The sequence below is a fragment of the Apis mellifera genome, linkage group LG4 (genome assembly GCF_003254395.2).
Source record: "Apis mellifera strain DH4 linkage group LG4, Amel_HAv3.1, whole genome shotgun sequence".
Classification (NCBI taxonomy): domain Eukaryota; kingdom Metazoa; phylum Arthropoda; class Insecta; order Hymenoptera; family Apidae; genus Apis; species Apis mellifera.
In genome coordinates this window covers 5,822,531-5,845,093 of record NC_037641.1, presented here as the reverse complement: position 1 = coordinate 5,845,093, position 22,563 = coordinate 5,822,531, and the positions used below count along the sequence as shown (strand labels likewise).

Here is a 22,563-nt window from a genome sequence, read left to right as displayed (position 1 = left end):
TCAAAAATTTTACAGGAATTATCTTTTATAAAATATATCTGGGAGATTAATAGATATAATTTTACTTTTTTCCTTTCTGCTCTATCTGTATAAGTATCGAGGATTAAATAAATTGATCTTTGTAAATCAATTTGTTTGATCAGAGATTAAATCATATTACATATAATTCTCCTTGTTTCTCATCTATCAAATGACACACTTCCCGATGTCACGTATCAGGATTTACAACTTCATCCTGTGTTCTAAAACGAACACGACATTTAGAAACGTATTTTCCGAGCTCCGTATTAAATATAGTATCAAAAGCTGTTACTCGAAAATACAAGCGCGGTATAATAGTGTAAGTGGGTGGTCCAACATCCATCGACATGTTATTTCGTGAAAATCGATTCAACGATGTTTTTCCATGATCTTAATCTTTCTTATTATATTACATTATATACGCGTGATCGCATCCGTTTGATTTGAAGAATGACTAAACGTTTGAAAAGAAGTGCTATGAAGATTTATTTTGAAAAGTCGATATTCTTGATTGATATGTGAATTGTGGAAGAAAAATGATTTGGAAAATTGAGTGATAATATGATTTTTAAGCCTCGTTACGTCTTATTAATTTTATATATTTTTATTCTGAAGAATTATATTTTAAAAAATTTCCTTCTATATTTATCATACAATTTTCGTAACAAGATATTAAGATAATAAATTATGCTGTAAGGAGGTCTACTAAGACGTAATGAAAACACAACCTAGAATGTATTTGAGTTCAAGGCATCATCATCCTCCACGCGTGAAACTAAGACAGATTATAAGATGTAACAATAGTTCGTTGGCAAAGTTTATGAAATGCATACGAATATCGTTCAAACATAAAATCTCTGGCAATTCATACGGGAAATAAATTCAGAAGGAAAATACATATAAATTTTCTTCTTTAGAGAAGAACAATGTCATTTTTTCATTATTTTTATATCGTTAAAATTACGATACAATTATTTAGATTCTCTTATTTAATCTTTGGACTATAATTTTTTTTTTCCAAGGAAAAATAGCATGATTTTCATTTCTCCACGTCCATAAAAATTTCAAATTCCAATAAAGATTCGCAGTTTAAATCTGCAAATTAGAAGCCCATATACCTCTTGACCGATACTATCGGAAATGGTCCTGTCTTCCGAAGCACGAGAAATGGAACGCCTCGAATAAGAGTTTTTCCCAACGCTGTTCGACCTGCTGTAATACTGATAACCGCGAATCATGATGTTCGTGGCGCTCTGACTTCTCCCCATCTGCCCCCTCTTCCCTCCTCGCGTCATGATCGAGTTCAAATCGTTATCCGAGTCATCCCTGTGGCCCAGATTTCGCCACTCGTCCATTATGTGATCGGTCCTCTTGAGGAATTGCGAGATCTTGGAGGACAAGTAGGAGGAGGCGGTGGACGGCTCCATGTGAGAGGCAGTTGGTCTGAAGGATTGTCTCACTTTCTGCTTGTCGCAACCCAGCACGAAATTCAGGCTGGCATCGAACACAACCGGAGCCTGTTCCTTCACGGACAGATCCTCCATCGAATCCAAACACGAGTTATTCTCCACAGGAAAGATTCTTCTCGGGGGTGTGGTGAGGTTGGTCGGCGAGTCGAGGCTAGTTCGAGTCCTGGAGGACATTACGGACGCCGATCTCGAACGGCAGGAGAGGTTGGACGAGAAGCTGCAAGGGGATGGACTCCTGGTCATCAAATTCAACTTGCTAACCGGCCTCCTGAACGGTGGCAACGGTGGTCTCTTCGCCAAAGCGTTCAGCTCCATTGGCTTCCGTAAATTCTCCATGTCGTTCGAATCGTTAGGTCTATCGACCAGCAATTTGCCGATACGAGACTCGTCGAAAGTTTGCGAGTTGTCGTCCGGAACGGGCGACATCGAGCTCGTCGAGTACGTGATCGGCACTGACGGCATCCTGACCGAACTTCCTCAATCTCTTTTACTTCATCCAATGAACCATAAGAGAACTTACACTATAATCTCTTCGACTTCTCTCTCACACGTGAAAAATTTCATTTTTTTTCTTTTTCTTTTTTTTTTTGTTAAGCGCTGTTTACTCTTCTTAATCGCATTTCACGACATAGGCAAGATTTTTGAAGGTGATTTTCTTGTCGCTAACAGGGAGGTAGAGCGGGATCTTCAATGGGAAGGGGAACAGCCAAGAGAGGAGATCTCGCGAAATACGGTCCACCGATCGAATTGCATTGTCGCTATAGGAAGTGTGGCGCGTTGGTGGAGCAGGGGTTCGATTGGCACGAGGACTTAATTGCGTAACGAGTCGAACCACGTCGACGCCCGTATTGAGAGGGAGTCGCGGTGCAACTGGCTGACTCTTCCTGGGTCAGCCGATAGGCCGGTGGCGGTGGTCCGTTGGTGGAGACGGTCACCTCCGAGTTATTCTAAGGGAGATGGGGTGCAAGAGAGATGGAAAACACCGGGCGAGGTGTAGATAGTACGGTCTCCACGATTTTGGATCGTGGCCAATTCTGTCGGCGGATCTCCGCGAGAAAAGTCTCTAGGTAGTGAGCAGGGGATCGCGAGCAGTTGAAACGGGAGGTGAAACGAGCGGAAAATCGCTCGATAATTCGGACGAAGTGTGGTCAAGCGTGGCGGGTGAAAAGAGATAAAGTCGAAACGAGCGAAACGAAACCGGTTAGGAATCACGAGAATAATACTGAACGGCGATCTAGAGGTGGAGGTATCCGACAATGCCAAGGTCGTGAGAGGAATTTTCATACGACACCAGGAAATGTCGGTCACTGGAACTTTTATCCGAGGCAGGTCGCTTACGATGCTTCGTTGATCAGATTCATAACGCGATAACTGAGCGACACGCTTCGTCTCGCGCAGTTAACCCAATTGCGCGATACCAAGGATCGCGAGCATACGGAGAGATACTTAACGAGCTTTCCTGTATTCCCTGAGCAAACGAGTTTTGGTGTCGATTGTACAATGTATCGTTGATGAAGGATGAAGTTGCTTGACGCGATGAAGTAGGTAGTAAAAAATGATCTATGTGACTCTTTGCGTGAATGGAAATATTTCAGAATTGTAAAAAAAATGTTATTATTGTTATTTAATTAGGGTGGTTATCATGTTATTATTCGGAGATCAAAAAATATCTGGGAAAAAAAGCGTGTACCTTAGCTTCCAATCTATCATTGTCGTGTTTCAGATGATTCCGTTCCTGCTCCAATCGTTCCACTTTCGTTTTGAGAATCTCAAGTTCCTCCTGTTTATAAAAATATTTGTTTATAACTATTAATTTATAATTAATATTTATATTTATTATCGTTACGTTAGATCGTATAATGATCAAATAACGATGATAAAATAAATTAATCGAATATAATTTAAAATAATATTTAAAATAATATTTATGATATATTGAAAATCATTCGAACAAATTAGATTTCTTTTAAAAAAAATAGTATTTCCTGACTCAATACATCGTTTCCAATTTCTCTTACAGTCTGGCGATGAGAAATGGTCAGTATGTAAAAATAGATAGCATGTGCTCACCGTCTTTGCCTTCAATTGATCCTCTGTTCGATGGACGTTCAATAAAGGTGCAACTTTCACGTATAATCTCCACCAGGGCCATTCTCTTACGGACATCCACTTCCTCACATTCCTTTGTATGCATCTAACTGCAAGATCTTGCAGCTGAAAAAACATTTTATTATTAAAGATATATCTCATCTCTCGTCTCATCAATTATTAAGTACTACTTAATTCAATGAATTATTTTCATAACCAATCATCGTTTTTCAATGAAAAATAAACATGAAAAATTTTAATTGATTTTATCTCACAATTTTGCTTTTAAATTCTAATAAAAATTTTAAATAAAATTCATCGTTTTAAAAAAAATCAATGCCATATTAAGCAGTTTCAAAAAAAAAATCTGTGAAATGATGTCAGAGGTTACGCTTACAACACACATTCTTGTATTATTATGAAGGAACACAATGGAATTTATCAACGCTAATTCCTTTCTCGCAAATGCTTTGTGAACTTGCTATAATTGGGCACAGTAAACATTCTCATTAATGAACAATTTCAGCTATTTATAAACTGTTCATACTCAATTTTTTCAAATTTAAACAATCAATTGCAACATCGAGAAGCTGTAAAAACAGTTTTGTAGTCTTTTATCTTTTCAAGTCATGGATTTTATAAAACAAGTACCCATAAGCTTATTGACGGTCGAGGAAAGGCGTAATTGGCGTGACCGTTGGGAAAAGGTAATTGCGTGTCACAGTTGCTATTTTAATAAACGGAATGGTTATTTTCTATACATTTTTTTTTTTTTTGCAATTCTCCTTTCTCTTACAAGAAAAACATTTTTGATGAATTTAAGGAATTTAATGCAAGATATTTCATTATAGAAAAATAAAAACAATAGAAATTTAAAATTTTAAAGACTTATTTTTCTTGATAACAATTAATATTAACATATTAATATATCTTATAAAAATAATGACAAAAGAAAGTATAGTATTATGAAATTAATCATAATATTGCTTCGATGAAAGTTACTTATTTAAAGAATTATTTAGTTTAATACTCATCGTTAAACGAATATGCAAAAAAAAAAAAAAAATGTCATAATGGAAAATATACTTTCACAAAAGGTGATGCTTATATATTTTATATATTTAAAAAATGCAAAATAAAATAAAATTGTAAAAAAAAAAAAAAAAAAATTATAGGAAAGAAAAAGTTATTTTATCGGATGCGGAAATAAATAAAGAAGCCATTTCGAAATTTCTCGAGATGAGTGAAAACTACCGGTACAGGTTCACAAGTGAAGGTGCACTTTTATAAACTCGAGAAGATGTCATGACATACTTTCAAAGTGTTGAGTTTACGACGTGCCAGATAACCTCTACACCTTGCTTGAAGAAGAATAATGTGTCCAGTTAGCTTCTCGTCTCTCTGGGCCTCGAGTCGCTCCAGGGTACCTGATCTGAAAAACATCTATCGAAAAAGAAATCGAGAGATTAATTCCGATATTTTCATTTTACATCGCGCCATAATTTTTACGATACGATATCTCTGCAGTTGACATAACTCTCATATATTTTAAATAATAATAATAATTTTCCTTTCATTTATCTTCTGTTAATACATATCGATTTAAGAAGAAAATTTTTAACGATAAAACTATATATTATAGGAATGTAAATAATGAATATTTAATTTATCAATTAAAAATACAATTGAAGATAATTTCATTTGTACGTGTGAAGGTAAAACATTTCATTAGAATCAATTAAAGTGATGTTTATGAAATGGTATGTATTAGAATTCGCGAGAAAAAGAATAGAATGGAAAAAGGAACGGAGATATCCCTGACACGATTTTCTCGATTACATTCAGCGTGAAGTGCATTATAGTAAAAAGTACTCACTCTCTCTTAAGAGTAATTAAACAATAAAATACCACGTACGTGGTATGAAAATCGCTATTGCTTCCAAGCCAGGCAGGCTAATTAAATTCTTATAATAAATTTAAAAATTTTTTCAATTATTTGTTTATACTAATTAAATAGTAAAAAATCACACTTATTTTTAAAATTACATATTTAAATATAAAAATGACTAAAAGTAATATTCCGTCTAACGAAGATTTGATTCAAAGTTACAATCGTTTTTCACGTCAGAAATATGTTGCAAGTTTATTTTAATACTGATATAATAATATATTCAACCCAGCATAATTGTATCCATTTAGACACTTGCAATCAACATTTATTATCTGAAACATCATCTTGCAATCTTACTGTTTCTAAACATCCACATAATACAAGGTGAATCATTTTCAAACCGTTCTCTTCGTAGGAGAGCAGTTCAAGTTGAAAGTTGCAAGAGCACTTTCTATCAGGAAAGTCGATCGAATGGTATCAACATAAGTACTATTTAATACTGTTATACGATTAAAAAAAAAAAAAAATGTTTACTCGACTTTTTCTTCCTGATTGAATCAGTATTTTATGACGATGATATTACAGCTAAAGTATCGTAAGATTTCACAAATAAGAAAGACACATACACTTTTTTTTTTTTTTGCCTTCAATAATATCTAATCCATACTTATCAAAATCACTCTAAATATCCGTGTAAATTTATCTTCCTACCTACGATTAAACAAAATTTTTTCATATTTACCAGTAAGAAGTCATTTGTATATAAACTTATATACATTTAGTATACGCCCCCCGTTTTTTATCAGCTAAGACTTATCGTCGATATTTAATTAAATTAGCGATCATTAGCGACAAGTATCTAATGGATCTAGAAGGCCAATAATTAAGCGACGGACCTGTCGTTCATCGTTGTAGGATCTGCAAGCTTTCCATTGGTCTTTACCCGTTTGCTCGCCAACTTTCGCGTTCTCTCCTTTGCAGCTGTCGATGCTACTAGCACCGCTCGAAGTCGACACGCTTCCTCGAACGATCACCGACGGCTTCTTTTCCGGTTCTAGTCTGGTCACGATCGACGTAGCGTCGTACACACCGATCTCACGAAGCTCGTTCCGCTCGAAGAACGGTTCTTTGCCAAAATCTCGGGTCACACTTTGCACGCCTTCCTTCCACTCGATCTCGTTCTCGTTGCTCATGTGGCCACTGTCCTCCGAGCAATTCCCGTCCGAGGTGTATCCATTGTAATCGTGTATGTTTTTAACGTCAATACTTTTCTTCAACGCGGTCATCGACGGCTCGATCGTGGCCGTGTCACTCGTGGATCGTGGCTTGATCCACAAGGGATCTTTCACCTCCTTCGACGCCTCTGCGTTCTTGCAATTGAAGAAATTCACCAGATGCTCGATCTCCTTGGCCCTCTTGCCCACCGACTGTTTACTCTTCGCTTCCTGTTTCATCTCGTTGTTCCTCTGACAACTGGACTTTACCTGTTCCGCGTTCGAACTCGCGTCCGATACATGATCGATCTTCCTCTCCGTGTCTTTCACCACCTGCTTCTCCCAGTTCTTCCTCAGTTCTTGAATATTAGATGTCTCCTTTTTCTTCTTCGACTCTTCAATAACATGCTCCTGCTTATCCACCTTCTCGTACTCTATCCGATTTCTCAATCCTTTGGCCGTGTTTTTAACCTCCGTCGAGTTACTATTCTTTTTCTCGTTAATTTGAACTTTTCTCGCCGATTCTTCCCTTCTCTCCGAACTCTCCTCGATCCTGATCACCGTCGAGGTGTACCGTTGATGAGACTGGCCGATCTTTCTATCAGACTCGTTCTGTTTAACATCGATCTCTTGCTCCTCGTAGACAGGATTGGTTCTACGAGGGGGAGCAACGTCCACGCAGTCGGTAGACGCGACCATGGTCGCACGGGCGTGCTCGTCGTCATCGACGTCGTCGTCCAATTGAGCCATCAGTCGAGCGACACGTTCTTCCAGGTTGCTTGTGTACGCTCTTGCCGGCTCTTCTCGACGATTCTCAATCGAGGCGCAGCTGAACGCTTCGCGACAATTCTCGTAGATACGTTCGTCCATAGAACGATCGAGGTCGACGTCGTCGAACGGCACCGGCTGCATCGTCGGCTCCACGGCTCGATCTACCTGCGATAGATCGGCCAGAGATCGACCCACGCGAATGTTCCGATGCGCCAAAAGGGGGATTTTACTTGGCTTCCTGCCAGGGACATCGTTCCTGTTCGAGCCTTGCACGCTCCACAAACTGGCCGATCTATTGATCGATTTCCGCCGTGGGATATCTTGCTTCTTCTCCACGATCGTCCGCCTGCTCGACTCGCAGTCGTACGTCCCGTTCATTCTGAACGACTCCTCTCCACCGTTTCGACCGTCCACGGAAACGCAGCCCAAACTGACCGAACGATCGAGGGTAGCCTTCTTCCTCAGGGCTTCCGGCTTCTTCGGCAACTTTCCAGGGGCGTAGGACAATCCCTTTTTGAGAAGCGCTCGATCCTCGAGGATCGTGCAGGAAGAGCTGATCGATCTCGTCACGTGCCTCTTCTCGTTCCGCGTTATCTTCTGATTCGACACCGTGCATCTCGTCGATTCGACACCGCTGTCCGGCGTCGAACGGCCGCGCAACTTGCCCGGACATGTGACGCGCGTCTTCCCCGATTCCACGGAAAAACCGGGACGAATGGTGGCGCAGTCGTTAGATGCGATCTTGCCGCTCGTTCTGACAGGTGGCACGGTTTTTATAACTCGTGCCGATTTACTCGCGAGTGTCGATCTGCTGCTCTGATCGGGCGTGTTCATCATTTGTTTCTGTTTTGGGATCGAGAGCGGTGCTTTCGACACGTTTGGGCTGCTCTTAGCTTTGACCAATCGCGAACCAGCGTTCCCTGGCCATCTGGCTGCGTTCTCTAACATCTTGCCAATGTATATATATTATATATATCTTGGATATTAATTGAAAATAAAGAAATCTTCTACACGTCGATAGATTTCTTCGATCAATATTCATCCAATTTGAAAAGACAACGTTATGTTACGTTGAATAAACGTGACGATGTTTCTCTCGATGTTGGACAGTCCACGCACACGGCCTCGATACAGGAATTCAAGCGAATTTTTCTGTCCACTTGCTTCAATACCCGGTACTTCGTATCTCGTCTTCCTCTTCCGCGCCGATCACCACCGGCATTTTCCTCGAACCAACAGCCGTCATTGGCTCTGAACACCGGCCGCTCCTGGACAACAACCGTGTCGTACGTTTCCTGCACTTGAACACGTTTGGGAATGGAGCCTCGGAGAGAGAGAGAGAAAGAGAGAGAAAGAGAGAGAGAGGGGTTTCCTCTTGCGTGGAGAACGAGCCGCGACTAAGTACCGTAAAAGCTGCGTAAAAATGGACGCGCGTTTTATGGTTGCAATAGGAAGAGGAGGGAGGAGAGAGAGAGACAGAGATAAGGAGGAGAGAATGTATCAATAATGGCGAAGAGAGAGGAGGGAGGGAGGGAAGCTAAATGGATACAAGGAGGGACGTAGAGAGAAAAGAAGATAGAGAAAGAGATTTAGAGAGATATTAGAGAGAGAGAGAGAGAGAGAGAGAGAGAGAGAAAAATCGTCTATATGCCGTTTTCTTCTTATTCTTTGTAATAAACTTTTGAGACAAGATGATGGAACCATTAAGTACTCGGCCATTTGTCGATCATCTTAATTGTAACCAACCAAGTTTCTCTCCTTCGATGTAAAATATAAAATATTCCAACCTGTTTTGTTAATTTATATCTGTTACAGAATTTGGTAATATTTCTGAATGAATAGATATGAATCGATTGATTGGACAATGAAATATTGGAGTTTTGTATACTATTTTTTACATATTCATTTTAAAATACATTTAAGAAAAAAGAAAGAAATATTATAATTGGATATCCTTATAATAATATTCGGGATAATTAGCATGATAATCGATTAGTGGCGCAAATCAACATGGTAAAACTACATTAACTACATTAACTACATTACATTTTATATCAAATGCTGTTATATATAGGCCATTATTTATAAGAAACCGTAATTTAATTTTTATACTGTAAAATAAAATTAAATATCTTGAAATCGTCTATAATCTAATTTAAATTGTAGCCATCATTTATATCTCGAGAATAATATGGAACTAAGAACTGCTTTATTATAAATCATCGAAATCACGAATTTTTCTTTTTTTTTTTTTCTATAAATAAAAGATGGATAGAAGAAGCTTTCTTATTTCTTTAGAGAAAAGCAGAATAATAATTTCTTGTCTCATTTAATTGAAGACTTTCTTCTTATGAATTGAATATCTGTGATATTAAGAAGTCGAAAGATTTACTAAAATAAAATGTTATCCATGATTAATTAAATTCTCGTTTCAAATTAGCCATTGTAAAGAATTTAAGCATATGAAATAGAATAGTTATCTTGGAAAAGTTTTCTTAATTGAATGCATTAATGATCACACAATAAAAAAAGGATTTCCCTCGTATAAAATTAATTCAATTTGGTGAGACAATTTAATCAAAGAGAAATTAAGTTGAATCGAATGAAAGCGATAAAATATTTACTACTATGTCGTATAAATTAAAAAAAATCATATATATTTATTCCATTTTTAAAAGAATGACTGTAAAACTGTAAAACTGTAAGGATCATAAAAATGGAGAAAAAATATAAGAAGAAATGAGTTAAATGCAAATTAGTCATTGTTTTTCAATTCAAGAATACGACATACAACAAGCTCGTAAACTTCGTTTTATTTACGAGATAAGGACATTTAATCTTATTCCAAGCCTATAAATTATCTTATTAGAAAAGTATAAATCGTATGAAAGTTCCAAAATACGTAATTGAAATATCCCAAAATTTTGGCATTAATAAGTCAGATATAAGTCAAGAAACGTTGCCTATAAAAGAACTATTTATTATTACTTCCCTCTCGAAATGGAACAAATTTTATTTGAAATATTTTTCAAATAACGAATCATGACTCTAGACATTGTAAACAATTTAACGAATCTTTTGTTCAAGATTATTAACAATTTTAGACAATCCTTTAATTTCTCATATAAAAATTCCCATATAGAAAACGATCTGAAATTCTACCGACCCCGTTATCAAAACGGCTTGCAAATGGTTTTAACGATCGACTCAACTTCTTCCTCGGATAATTTTAACTCTTGCAGGTAATCAATTCTACGATTATCCAATAACTAATCATCTCCAGTAACTGCTATACACGTTTATTTTATCACTTTCTTACAACACTCTTCTTACACGTTATGCTTCTCCTTAATAACTCTTTACTCGTTATAATTCCCAGACTTAATGTCCCAGACCTATTCGCAATAACGTTTAATTCGCAAATAAATAAACACCTGCAGCGAATTTCCATCAACAATTACATTCATTTCTTTCTTTCTTTTTTTTTTCTTTTTTATGGATCTCAAGCGCGATCGACGAGATCCTCGAAGCAAAATTTCGTCTCTGAACGTGTGTAACGATCGATCGTCCCGAAAAGAATCCCGTTACGCCACTAACTTTCTATCGTTAAGGTAAAAAACACCGCTCGATTTGTCGTCGGTTGTGAGAGTACGTTAACTTAAATGGACGATAAGCTTTATAACGATAGAACGATCGAGCAAATGCTTTCGGCAGGATAATTCAAACGAAGATGATGAAGCGGCGTGCGCTCGCGCGAATGCGAGTCCGCTACTTCCAACTTGATCTGTATTTACCGTTATCGAACTTAAAAGGTACCATACAGGCCATAGACTCTCTTTATCTCTTCTCTCTCTCCCCCCCCTCTCTCTCTTTCACCGTCTCTTCATCTCTCCTTTCTGCTTTTCTTACCGAGTTAATTGAGAAATCGACCCTCCGACGTTATCCATTCTTCCCTATCTTCCTCCGCCCGTCTCCGCATAATCGAAGCAATCGACGATCGTTAAAGCTCGATTCATAATAACGGTCAAAGGTATGCTCAGACATCATTTTTAATTCAACAATATTGAAATATTGATTTGATCGAATCGAATGAAAATGTTGATCGTCAGAATGATCAAGATCGAAATACATCTGATTCTATTTGACTATCGAGGATCGTCTATTGAGAACGATCGAAAAGAATGCAATTAATAGAATTTGGAGATTAAATCGTACGATTTCAACGATGGAAAGTATAAATATTCAATTTTGACGAAACGAAATCGTGGATACAATTCTGCAACGATTCTAATTATTTCCGTCCTGATAAAATTTTACACAGCTCGAGATCTTTGACCGCTACTGTGAATCAAGCTTAAATCGGTATTTAACGTGCTCGCTCTCCACGACAATGCAGCCTTCTCCACCGGCTCGTTTGTTTCTTACATACCTACTTGACAATGGGAACGTGCTTTACTACACTCGTTCCGCGATACGAATCACCGCCGACGAGGGGGTGGTTCTCCGCCACGCTTGAATATTCGAACCTCTCCTCAACACCTCCCCGATTAGGAAGAAATCCTTCGAGGCTCAGGAAACATTTTGACCGCCTGTCGTGACGATCGACCGGACGATGTCGAACGAACGTCCCATTCTCACGAGCTCTCCTCGTTAAACAGCACCAAAACGGAACCACTGGCGGAGAGATGGCGATGAGAGGTGTGATCGCGCGGATAAAAATGTTGATGGAACGAAACGAGAGTGGCCAAGAGGTGGTGTTTCCAGCCTTGGTACGCAAAATCCCTTGGAACCCGAAATGGAACCGATGCCCCTGATCGGAATCGAGACCAACCGCGAACTGACTGAGTGCAGAAAACTTTGTACGAGTCAGGTGCAAGTTTCCTGCCCCCCCTCCTCCTCCTGCTCGCTCGCTCACTCGGCCCCCCTTTACTCACGATATGCTACACGGTCTCTCCCGTGGTGCTGGCTCAAACAGTTTATTCCCTTTTACACGCATCGTATTCGTGTCTCGAGAGAACAATCTAATGGGGAAGAGAAAAGGGGACGGGGGGAGGTAACGTTAGAATCTCCGTAATCTTGTGAAAAGTGGGAATTAACTTAAGACCAACCAGACGTTTGTAACAACCGGCTACATAATGGTATTCAAGTACGTTTTTTTTTTTTTTTCGATAAAATAGATTTGTATATTTAAATGTCCGTGTATTTTCCAAATGTGTGTAATTTTTCGCGTGATAGAAAAATTTTGTTCCTATTATTATTTTTATATAATGGAAATTTCGTGAGGATGCTAATAACGGTTTCGTTGCACATGCAATCGCACAAATTCAAGAATAAATTAAAGAAGAGAGTAGCTGCATCGCCAAGAATCCGATTTAAATATGCAGAAGTTGTTTCCGCAAACGAAGCAAGATTACGTTTAAGGGTAGCGGTGCGGGGATGATCATTGCATAATTATCGAATTAGTATTCTCGTTGGCAGAGATACGGGGGAAAATGAATTACAATTGATTCTTTCGCACGAATCTTTCTCTTTCTTCAATTTCAATTTAAAGAATTCGAAGGATGCGATTGGAGAAAATGCGCGCTTGGGGGACTGGCTGTCCCACTCTTCTTCTACGGACTCGAACAATGCAAATTTATGGTAAACCGAGAGACGTTAAACGATTTTTCATTTAGTCGTGGCAAGCTTGCAATTAAATAATACTTTCATTATTGGAATACAGGTGAGATGTACCAATTAAAAGGCAAAATGTGGAAAAACGTGGAAATAGGGGGAGGGGGGAAGATTTCGTTTCTTATTTTAACCAACAACGTAGCCATTTATTTTAATGCCTACGATTAGCATGGATATCAACAGATACCACTAATAACTTAACATTTCGTGTCTAGGATTTATGACACGTTTGTCTCGTTATTAAGGGTATAAATTTCCTTGTTCATCCTTGTTATTTCCAAGACCAATATTCACACAATGCTTCCGTCTTCAATACCTGTTGGCAATTTGTAATTTATGCCATAATCACACCGTGTCTAAACATATCCCTTTGATGTTTAATGTCCTTTTAAAAGGAAACATTTCGTGTATTTACAATTTAATAAATGTATATTACCCGGGTATGTACGAATGTATGCCACCATTATCTCCACCGATACTCAATCCAATCGATCGATACTTTCGAGTTCGAGTCTCTGAAAGATCATAATATAAAATAATTTTTTAAAGACAAATCTCGAGCTTGGTTTTCCAGACACCGCGTATATACCAGAGAGGCGGTACACAGAAGTCGCGACGGAAATTTCGCAGGTTTCGCGAAAGCGAGGTCGTGGGGCCGTTCCTCCCGTACGCATAGAAAAGGCCGAGCGTTCAGTCCGATCGATAGATCTTCGCGGAGATGGCAGTTGCATCGCGAAATTGGAAGCCATGTCGGGAACGGTGTTGGAAAGCTGTTGTCGGGAATGTCCGCTGGCCTACTGACGAACAGGAGAAAGGAGACGACATGGGAGGAGAATATACGGGAGGAGAGCATCGGCAGGAGAAAAGAATATTGGCCGCGTTATGAAATCGCGGGATTCTTTTACCGTGCCTTTACAAAATCGAAAATATCCGATGGATTTTGTCCATCGACGATTTAGCGACGATTTTTTTCGGGCAAAGAGCGAACGATTTGATTGTGCAGACTGTGATTCTTTTGGCCAGAGATCAACTAAAATTTGCCTTACTTATTTCTCCCTTTTCTCTTGATTTAAATTTAAAATTGCCTTAATACAGAATCGCCAAGTTTTTTTTAAGTAGCACACGAATTGAATTACGTTACGAACTATTTCTGATATCATTTGAATCGACGAATTAGAAATTGGGACTGATGATATTTTTTATTGATGTAATGTAAGATGTAAGATAATTTGAAGATTAGAATTTTTTTTCATTGCGAAAAAAAAAGGAAATTGTAATTGTAGAGGAGGATAGACTAGTCTATCCTATGTAAATCATCGAATTTAATGTCAGATAATAAATTCGTTAACCTCATTAACCTCGTTAATGGTTAAAATTAATTTGTTAATTTGTTTTTCCAATACCATAAATTCGGTGTCATAAATTTCATAAGTATTCGTGTTTCTTCATTTAAAGAAACAATTTTTCTTCCATCTAATTATAAAATAAATTAAATAAATCTAATTGTAGAATAAATTAAATTTTCTTATTAATCTTTTGCAGTCAGTAAAAGGAATAAAACGCGGTTGGTGATTAGTAACAACTCGGTAAACATTTCTAAATAAGAAGATATCAGATTCAATCAGAAAAGTGAAAGCGTATTAACATCCTGAACAAATCTATATTTACGTCTACTTTATGAAAGATGTTCCGCGTGGATTACGATTGATATTCACGATAATTCCAACAAATTTCCTGACGCGACAACTAGAAGATTTCTTTTCACTTTTTTTTAATTTCTATCGAAGGTGTGACATGATAAATGGCTTTCTATCTTTTATCCAACTGTTTATTATTGATATTTAAAATCGCGTTGACTTTACTTGAATTACTTCCTCCGACTAAATTTCACTTCGGATATCGATTCAACGTTGAATTTGCCGCCGTGTACTTTTCAATCGATTCAATTGACTAAGTTAAACGAGCCTTTAGTTTCTTCAGCAGGATAAAAGAAACGAGGAATTCAAGGTGAACTTGAACGATGTAACAGAAAAGCTGAAGAAACCGCTTCTTGGCATCCGCTTCCGCCAGAGAAGAACGATCACGTGGGAGAAATTCATTGTAAACCGCGAATACTAAGATCTTCGATATATCTCCGTTTGATTTATGCTCTTTTATTTTGTTACTTCGTTAAGTAACATTATTTTACTTAATATTATTCTTATCCCTCAAGAAATATTATGATACGTATCAAGTTTTCCAAGAACAGTTTTATTTCTTCTTTAGAAACATTTATCTAAAAAAGTATTACTATTATTATTGCAAAAATTTTTTTGTTCGTTAAACTGTTACAAACTCTATCTCTAAAGAAAGTAAATGTAATCATGTTCAAAATTTTTGTGATTTTTTTCATTCTATTTTTTTGTTTTTGCACTTTTATCGACTTTTGCTGTCTGTCGTATTCATCATTCACTTTTGTTTTATCCACGCTCTTTTTACCCCTTTCAACACACTTTCGATTCGCACCTGTTTCGTGACAAATATGAAATTATTCATACGTCATTCTTTTCAAACGCATTCAAACGCATCCCTTCGAAGAACCAAGCGTACCGAATTTATATTCTCGTCATCCATCTTTCCTTTGAACCTGATTTCGATTGGAACAAGGTAAATACACTGTCTATTCGTGAACGCACTTGCTTACACAGTACGTTTAAACCGTGTACACTAAGTGTAGTAATTTAAATTGGGAAAAAACTATATAATTATTTCTTACATAATTACATAACTTACGTAATAACGCGCGTAATAATCTTTCGTAAATAAAAAAAAAAAAGGGAAAAGACATTTTTTTTTCTTCCATTTCTTTCCATTGAGAATTCCTTTAAGAGCCAACAATAATTAAACATCAGGGGTGACTACTACTGGTTCCGTGATCTCGATCACGATCTGGCAAGTTACCGCGTTTGTCGTGCGAACCTGACCTAGCGCGTTAGCCAGTTAAATTAAAACTTGTCGCGTTTCTCTATTACCAGGCTGCGATGGATTTCCAAACGCGCAACAGGCATTAACAGCACGCGGAAAACCGACTTAAGCCTCGTTCAAATTAATCAAACGTTACTTGAATTTCAAATAATACGAATGATTCGAGAATTCGAATAACTTAGCATCGAACAACAATAATTTAACATATGATGAAATGACGGCAAGAAGATGATATTTATTACCGTGATCAATGATGAGAGAGAGAGAAATTTTTTGGATCTATTGTATAATGTCACGCTTGTATTTTCACCTCCAACATTCACCGATTCACCGAGCGGAAAAAATTGATCGAACGCAAGAGACAATAAGATCGCATCGAACATTAATATGGATATTAATTTCCAACGAATCGATTCACTCCGTCTATTCGTGGTGCACGGTATCGATTGGTGGAATCGAACAGCGAATTATTTGCGATGCTAGACACGCACGAATAGCAGGCGTACACGATCAACGGTCACATTTCCGCTGTGGAAACCTTACTCCGGATATTTCGGGAGTGAAGATTCCTAGCCACGCGTTTAAACAGAAGCGATACTATTCGAACAGCTGTGTATGTTTGTTATCGATTGTGTTATCGATTGTGCGGATTCTGTTCCACACATCTCTTTTGTTCGATTAATAATAATTTTAGGTTAGGACGATGCATTTGCGAACGGCTTTTTTTTTAATTGGATACTTTTTGGAAAAAGGAGGTTATGTATTTTTATCCGATCGAATTTTCAATTTTTCTTTTTTCCACATTCTATAAAAAGTAATATAAAATATTACTTTTTATCGCAAATTTATTGCATTGTAACTTATTACATAACGATATAAGATATGTATGTAGGTAATATGAAATAAATATCTGTATATATATATACTGGTCCTACATGTTGTTCTTCATTTTCTATTTCGATTGAAACTTTCTATGCGGTACCCACATAAGACAAACTTTTATTTTAACTGTATTCTCATAATATTATGTGATGGTGTTTATGATATATACTTTCTAAAATTTAATGTATCAAGAACCGTTTCTACTTATATATTCAATGGCAGTTTAACTGTCTTCAATTGGCGCTCATCTACATACACGTTCGGTGAACATTTAGTCATATTTAATATCGACACATACAGGTGCATCTATCAGTGAACTAACAGGAAAACCTATAATGGTTATGATGTTTAGAATGCGACGCCAATCGTATACACGGTAATGTTTATCAATATAACTGTTCAACGTATTTGGGATTTGGAAATTATTTTTAAGTTATCATTATCTTATAATATTATTTTAATTTAATATCATCTTAACTTGTAATGTGTTTAAGTACTTCTTTATAAACTTTTCAATTTAATATATTGTAAATTTAAGAAAAATCTCTTTTACAAACTTTACCGAGTAATGATTCATTATTTCAAATTATTATTATTTTTCATCTCTATTTCAAATGAAATGAATGCATGAATGCTTGTTATGGGATGTGCTAATCTAATAATTTGTACATTAATTGACGTATCAAAAAATTTCAAAAAAAAAATCAAGGGTATGAAGTATGTTAACTGGTTCAACAACTGTCCTATAAAAACACGCGAATCATAAGTGGTCTGAAGATCAGGAAAGAGTTGCAATTAATGTAGGTCAATTATATATATATATATACATCTTATAACACGTTTTTAATTTGTTCTAACTTTGTTTACATTACAACAGATTATTTATCGATGATTCAATAAGATTAATATGAAGCAATGATTATTAAAATTTTATTCAAATAAAATATATGATTTATCTTAATTAAGTCAATAAATTACGTTTCATATGATTCAAGCCGATAAATGTTTCATTCAAACCTGTTATTTTATTGTGGATGCAATTATTAACACATTATTGAATTTTACTGTGAAAGGTTAATAATTATGTGTGGAAGCATAAATATTTTTTCGTCTGGTGCAACTGAAATTTGCAGAATGCTTTCTCGTTAAATAATTTATACTTCAATGAAATCCTACCTTCTCGACCACCACTTTAGAATACACATTGTGCATATTATATTATTCTACATTCCATTATCTCCGTCTAAAGCATAATTACGTCTCGCAACATAATTATTCTCAATGATAAGAAAAGAAATTCGATCTTTCCTTCCTGTTGCCTGGAAGATTCATAATAATATTACGTAAAATAATATTATTATTTTTTTTTTTTTTCATAATCTTTTTCCGACATATGGACATTTAATAGAATCTGTTTCTGACTAATATTATTACACGCTTATTATGATTATTACTATATTTATTATTCGATAATTCTCATTTTGAATTTTATTTTTAATTGAGCAAAATAATAAATAAATGACACCGATTGAATACACGCCATTTATCAAACAATAATTGACATTATTTCCATTCACTTCCATTGTCTCGACGTATTGAAATAACGAATAATTTTTACTCTTCGATTTTTTTTATTTCAATTTCAAATCGATCTTTGGCCAGATCTGTTTATCTATATATAAATAGTAGGCTCGTATTTTTTTTCTTCTACTTCCGTGTTCGTTAATTCGTCGGATCCGTTGCGGGGAACAAATTGGACCACACGGTTGTCTCGAAGAAAAACAGACGGTAGAAAGAAAAGAAAAGAGGTGTACGTGCAAGGTGGAACACTTTCGCGACGAAAAGGCCCCGGGCAACGCAAGTTCTGCGAACAAGCAGAGGTTCTGAAGAGTGCAATGATTTCTATATGGGCCACGAGAAAGTCACTAGCGCGTGTCGCTTTTTTTTTCCACGGGTATTCGACCCTTTTGCACTTTCGCGGTCAAACGTTCCTCTTCTTTGGCTTCGAAAATTAACCTTGCCACGATAATCGATGATTCGAGTTGTAACGAGATCAAGAATCTTCTTGGATCCAGAAGATTTCAAGATTTTGTTCAAGTAAATATGACAATAAGTATATTCATGAAATTTTGGAAAATCAATTTTTTAAAGGACAAAACGAACAGAAAGAAAATTGATGTGTAAAAATATCGGTTAAGAAGTTTATTTATTTAAATTAGAAAACGATTAAAATTTTATTTAAACGAAGCGAGAGAGAGAGAGAGAAAAGAAGATAAAGTTAAAAGTAATTAATTATATTGTTTATAACTTCGATATTTTTTTTATATCAACTTTTGTGTTTGTTTCTAGAATCGATCTTTCAAAATCGTGTATCGTGAATGTATAAAATAAATAAATTTTCGATTAAAAATCACAGCAACAGCAACCGAGAAATTGAGAACCGCTGTTTTATTACACTATAACTCTATCTACGATTCTCAAAAATTTTATCGTGTTTTTCGACTAATTTTCCGCGGAGCACATTATTTACTTTTTACTTCACTTATGATTATTCCTATAACGGAACATTCTAATAATCGGAGTTCACCTTTTAAACGTGCGTAGTAATTTCACAGGGAAGAAAAAAAAAAACAAGAAAAAAAAAAAAAGGAAAAAAAAACAAAAAAAAAAAAGGAAAGAATAGAAATAACGGTATTTTTTCCCTTAAGCAAACTTAGTTACATCAGCAATGTTCTTCATATATCCTTAATAGCATAAGAAATAATTGCATGTACATAAATTGAACACATCATTTAAATGAATATACTTATTGCATATATGTTAAGTGCACGTACAAAAGATCGTAACGACATAAAACGAGTCTACTTTATAGCTCGTGTGACATTTTCTTCCCCATAGGTTAAATAGTATGCAATTACAAATGTGTTTTGTTTTCTTTCGTTGTTTTTTATGTACACAATCGTGTATTAATTCATTAGGAATTGTGTTAATAGAATAGCTATTTTCTTTTTTTTTTTGCAGTCAAAGATGACATATTTAGCGTGTTGTTCGCAGCTTCGTATTACTCTGCATTATTATTGATTATGATATTTTCAATATACGAACAGTAGTAACAATGAGAGAAATAAAAAAAATTTTTGTAAAATTATATATTATTATACATTTGCCAGGAATCAAAAAATAAACAATTATAAGTTGCAAAAAAAAAAAAAAAAATTTTTAAAAAAATATACAAATCACGTCTATAATTACAATGTTACTTTCATGCATCGTAAAGCAACGACATAATAATTCATCAATAGAAAATACGCATTAATGCTCATTTCTAATGTACAAGCAAATTGCCAGTAGTTTTATTCTCGCTGTGTTATTGTGAAAAAAGTGTCAATAAAGATATGCAATTGCGGTTATTGCACATAAAACTCTGTTTGACTTTGACAACATATCACATTAATTATGATTACAATTTTCATGGAATTATGAAGATGCTCGCGTCTTAGATATAGGATTGTCAAAGACGTAAACCGTGTATTTCGTAATTGCATTCTAATCTACATTACGAAACATTATTCTGCATAAATCTACAGAGTGTATACAATCGTGTATTAAACAATGTTTGTTCGTATTACTTCTGGCTAGAAGAGATTTCTTATACGAAATTCTTTAAAAATATTACGTAGTTTTTAAAATTTAAAATACTATAAAAAAAATATATGATAATAAATAATAATAAATCGTATACTAAATAATAAAATATAAAATAATAAAATATATAGCGAGCATGTAATTTTCGAATAACTTCGATTCAAATGTGGTCAAGTCTGATTCCAACGATGTCGTACTGACGAAAGCGTAATCGAATTCACGGAGAAAGTTGACCGAAATCACGTAGAGCAATCCTCCTTGAGAAAACGAACGTTCGTTTCAGACGTATGACGTTACCGAAATCCTCGATCGAACGATCAACAGTGAATCGAATCAAGGAAGTGACCGAATATAAATCCGGGTAATATTAAGCCATCTATGCCATCGATGATATTTAAGACCGGTATTACAAGTTAGGATAACACCTATCGATATATATATACCTTTCCATTTCTTTTGCTTTGATAACGAGAACATCGAGTAAAAGCATTATTGCCTGTACAGAAAAAAGTGAAAGTGCTTCTACTGTGTGTGAAAGATATGATATTGTAAATTCAATCCTTGCTGGAATACGCATGGTATCGAAATAGACAAATTGAAAGTCGAAGAAGATAAAATGGGAAAGTTATGCATGGTCAATTTGCATAACAACAAAAGGTTTGGAAGTTTTTGTCGTGAGATTAAATCGCGAAGAGAAGAAAAGATTTAAAAATCTTGAAATTTATTCAACTAGAATATTCAATTAGAATATTCAGGATATTCATAAGTAATCGATTATTTCAAAGTTAGATATTATATATAAATGAATTTAAATTCTTTTTATCATTCATCAAATAAATTATACATAATGACCTTTGCCAACTCTTTAGTAAATTTTTGATTTCTCATTTATAAAAATGTGCAGATTAACTGATGAAAAATATGATTCAAGGTAAACTTCTCATTGATATTTTTTATTTTTAAGATAAATTTTCTAAACCGAAGTTAATATTTTTTTCGAAATTCTCGTAGATATCATGAATATATGTACACACATATATATTTATTTTTTTTTTATTTATTCTTGCAAAAATGAAACAAAATGAAATTACTTATGTAAGTACTTACGCATTCTTCTCAAGATTGGTAATCCATTACGAATAATAATATTTGATAACATTAGAAAATAATCAAAATGTTTATATAAGTTTATATAAGATGTATTATATTTATATTTTTAAAAAGTTATTCTTATGATATTTTTTCATAGACTTTATGCTACAAAATTATTAACTATTATAAAAAATTTATTTCATAGTGAAAAGTACAATAAAGTTGTTTGGAATGCATAGTCAAAAGAGAAAGTTACTAGAAACTAAGAGTATTAAAGTAACAGAAATAAATTTGTTTTTAATTAAAGAAACTTTTAAATTTATAATTAATTTAATTAACTTGAACTTAATTAATCTTTTATAATAATATTAACGAATTTCTAATACATACCAAATATATTTGTTTTGAATAAAAAAATAAATAACTTTTGTATATAGTCCTTAAGACTTCGCTTATATTTCGACCCAAAATATTAATTTAATATAGTGAAATATATAAGACAATATATATAACTTACCTGACTTTGACCAACTCGATATAAAGCTGGATCGACATCGATAGTAAGCATCATATCTTCCACAGCACGACGTTCATCAGCTACAGGACTACCTGGTCGCGTATTTATATCACTTGACAATAAACTGAATCGTCTTCTGAATTCGCCTAATGCTATATGCTTAGGAAATCCGACTTTATGTAATCGAACTGCATCAATTATTTGACTTCCACGAATCTATAACAAAAATTAAATTTTCTTTTAATATCGATATTGAAAACCGATATATTATATTTAAATTTATGATAATTTAAATATGAACTTGAAACCATCTTATTAATTTCTGTTTTTTTAATT

The 22,563-nt window shown here is 35.1% G+C and overlaps 1 protein-coding gene across 11 annotated transcripts in view; it reads right to left on the bottom strand.

The window, feature by feature from the left end:
- Positions 1 to 22,563, bottom strand: part of LOC726044 (unconventional myosin-XVIIIa) — a 58,268-nt gene that overhangs the window by 5,909 nt on the left and 29,796 nt on the right. For 7 of the 11 annotated variants that reach the window (XM_026440338.1, XM_026440339.1, XM_026440344.1 and 4 more), the window contains 4 exons: positions 22,228 to 22,443; positions 4,893 to 5,021; positions 3,561 to 3,704; positions 3,181 to 3,270 (listed from right to left, as the gene is read on the bottom strand). In XM_026440338.1, the coding sequence (XP_026296123.1) occupies positions 3,181 to 3,270; positions 3,561 to 3,704; positions 4,893 to 5,021; positions 22,228 to 22,443 (579 nt within the window). Of the gene's footprint in view, positions 1 to 1,139; positions 2,188 to 3,180; positions 3,271 to 3,560; positions 3,705 to 4,892; positions 5,022 to 6,365; positions 8,755 to 11,883; positions 12,297 to 22,227; positions 22,444 to 22,563 lie in introns of those variants that run through there. The other 4 variants (XM_026440346.1, XM_026440347.1, XM_026440348.1 and 1 more) reach the window with 4 other exon arrangements.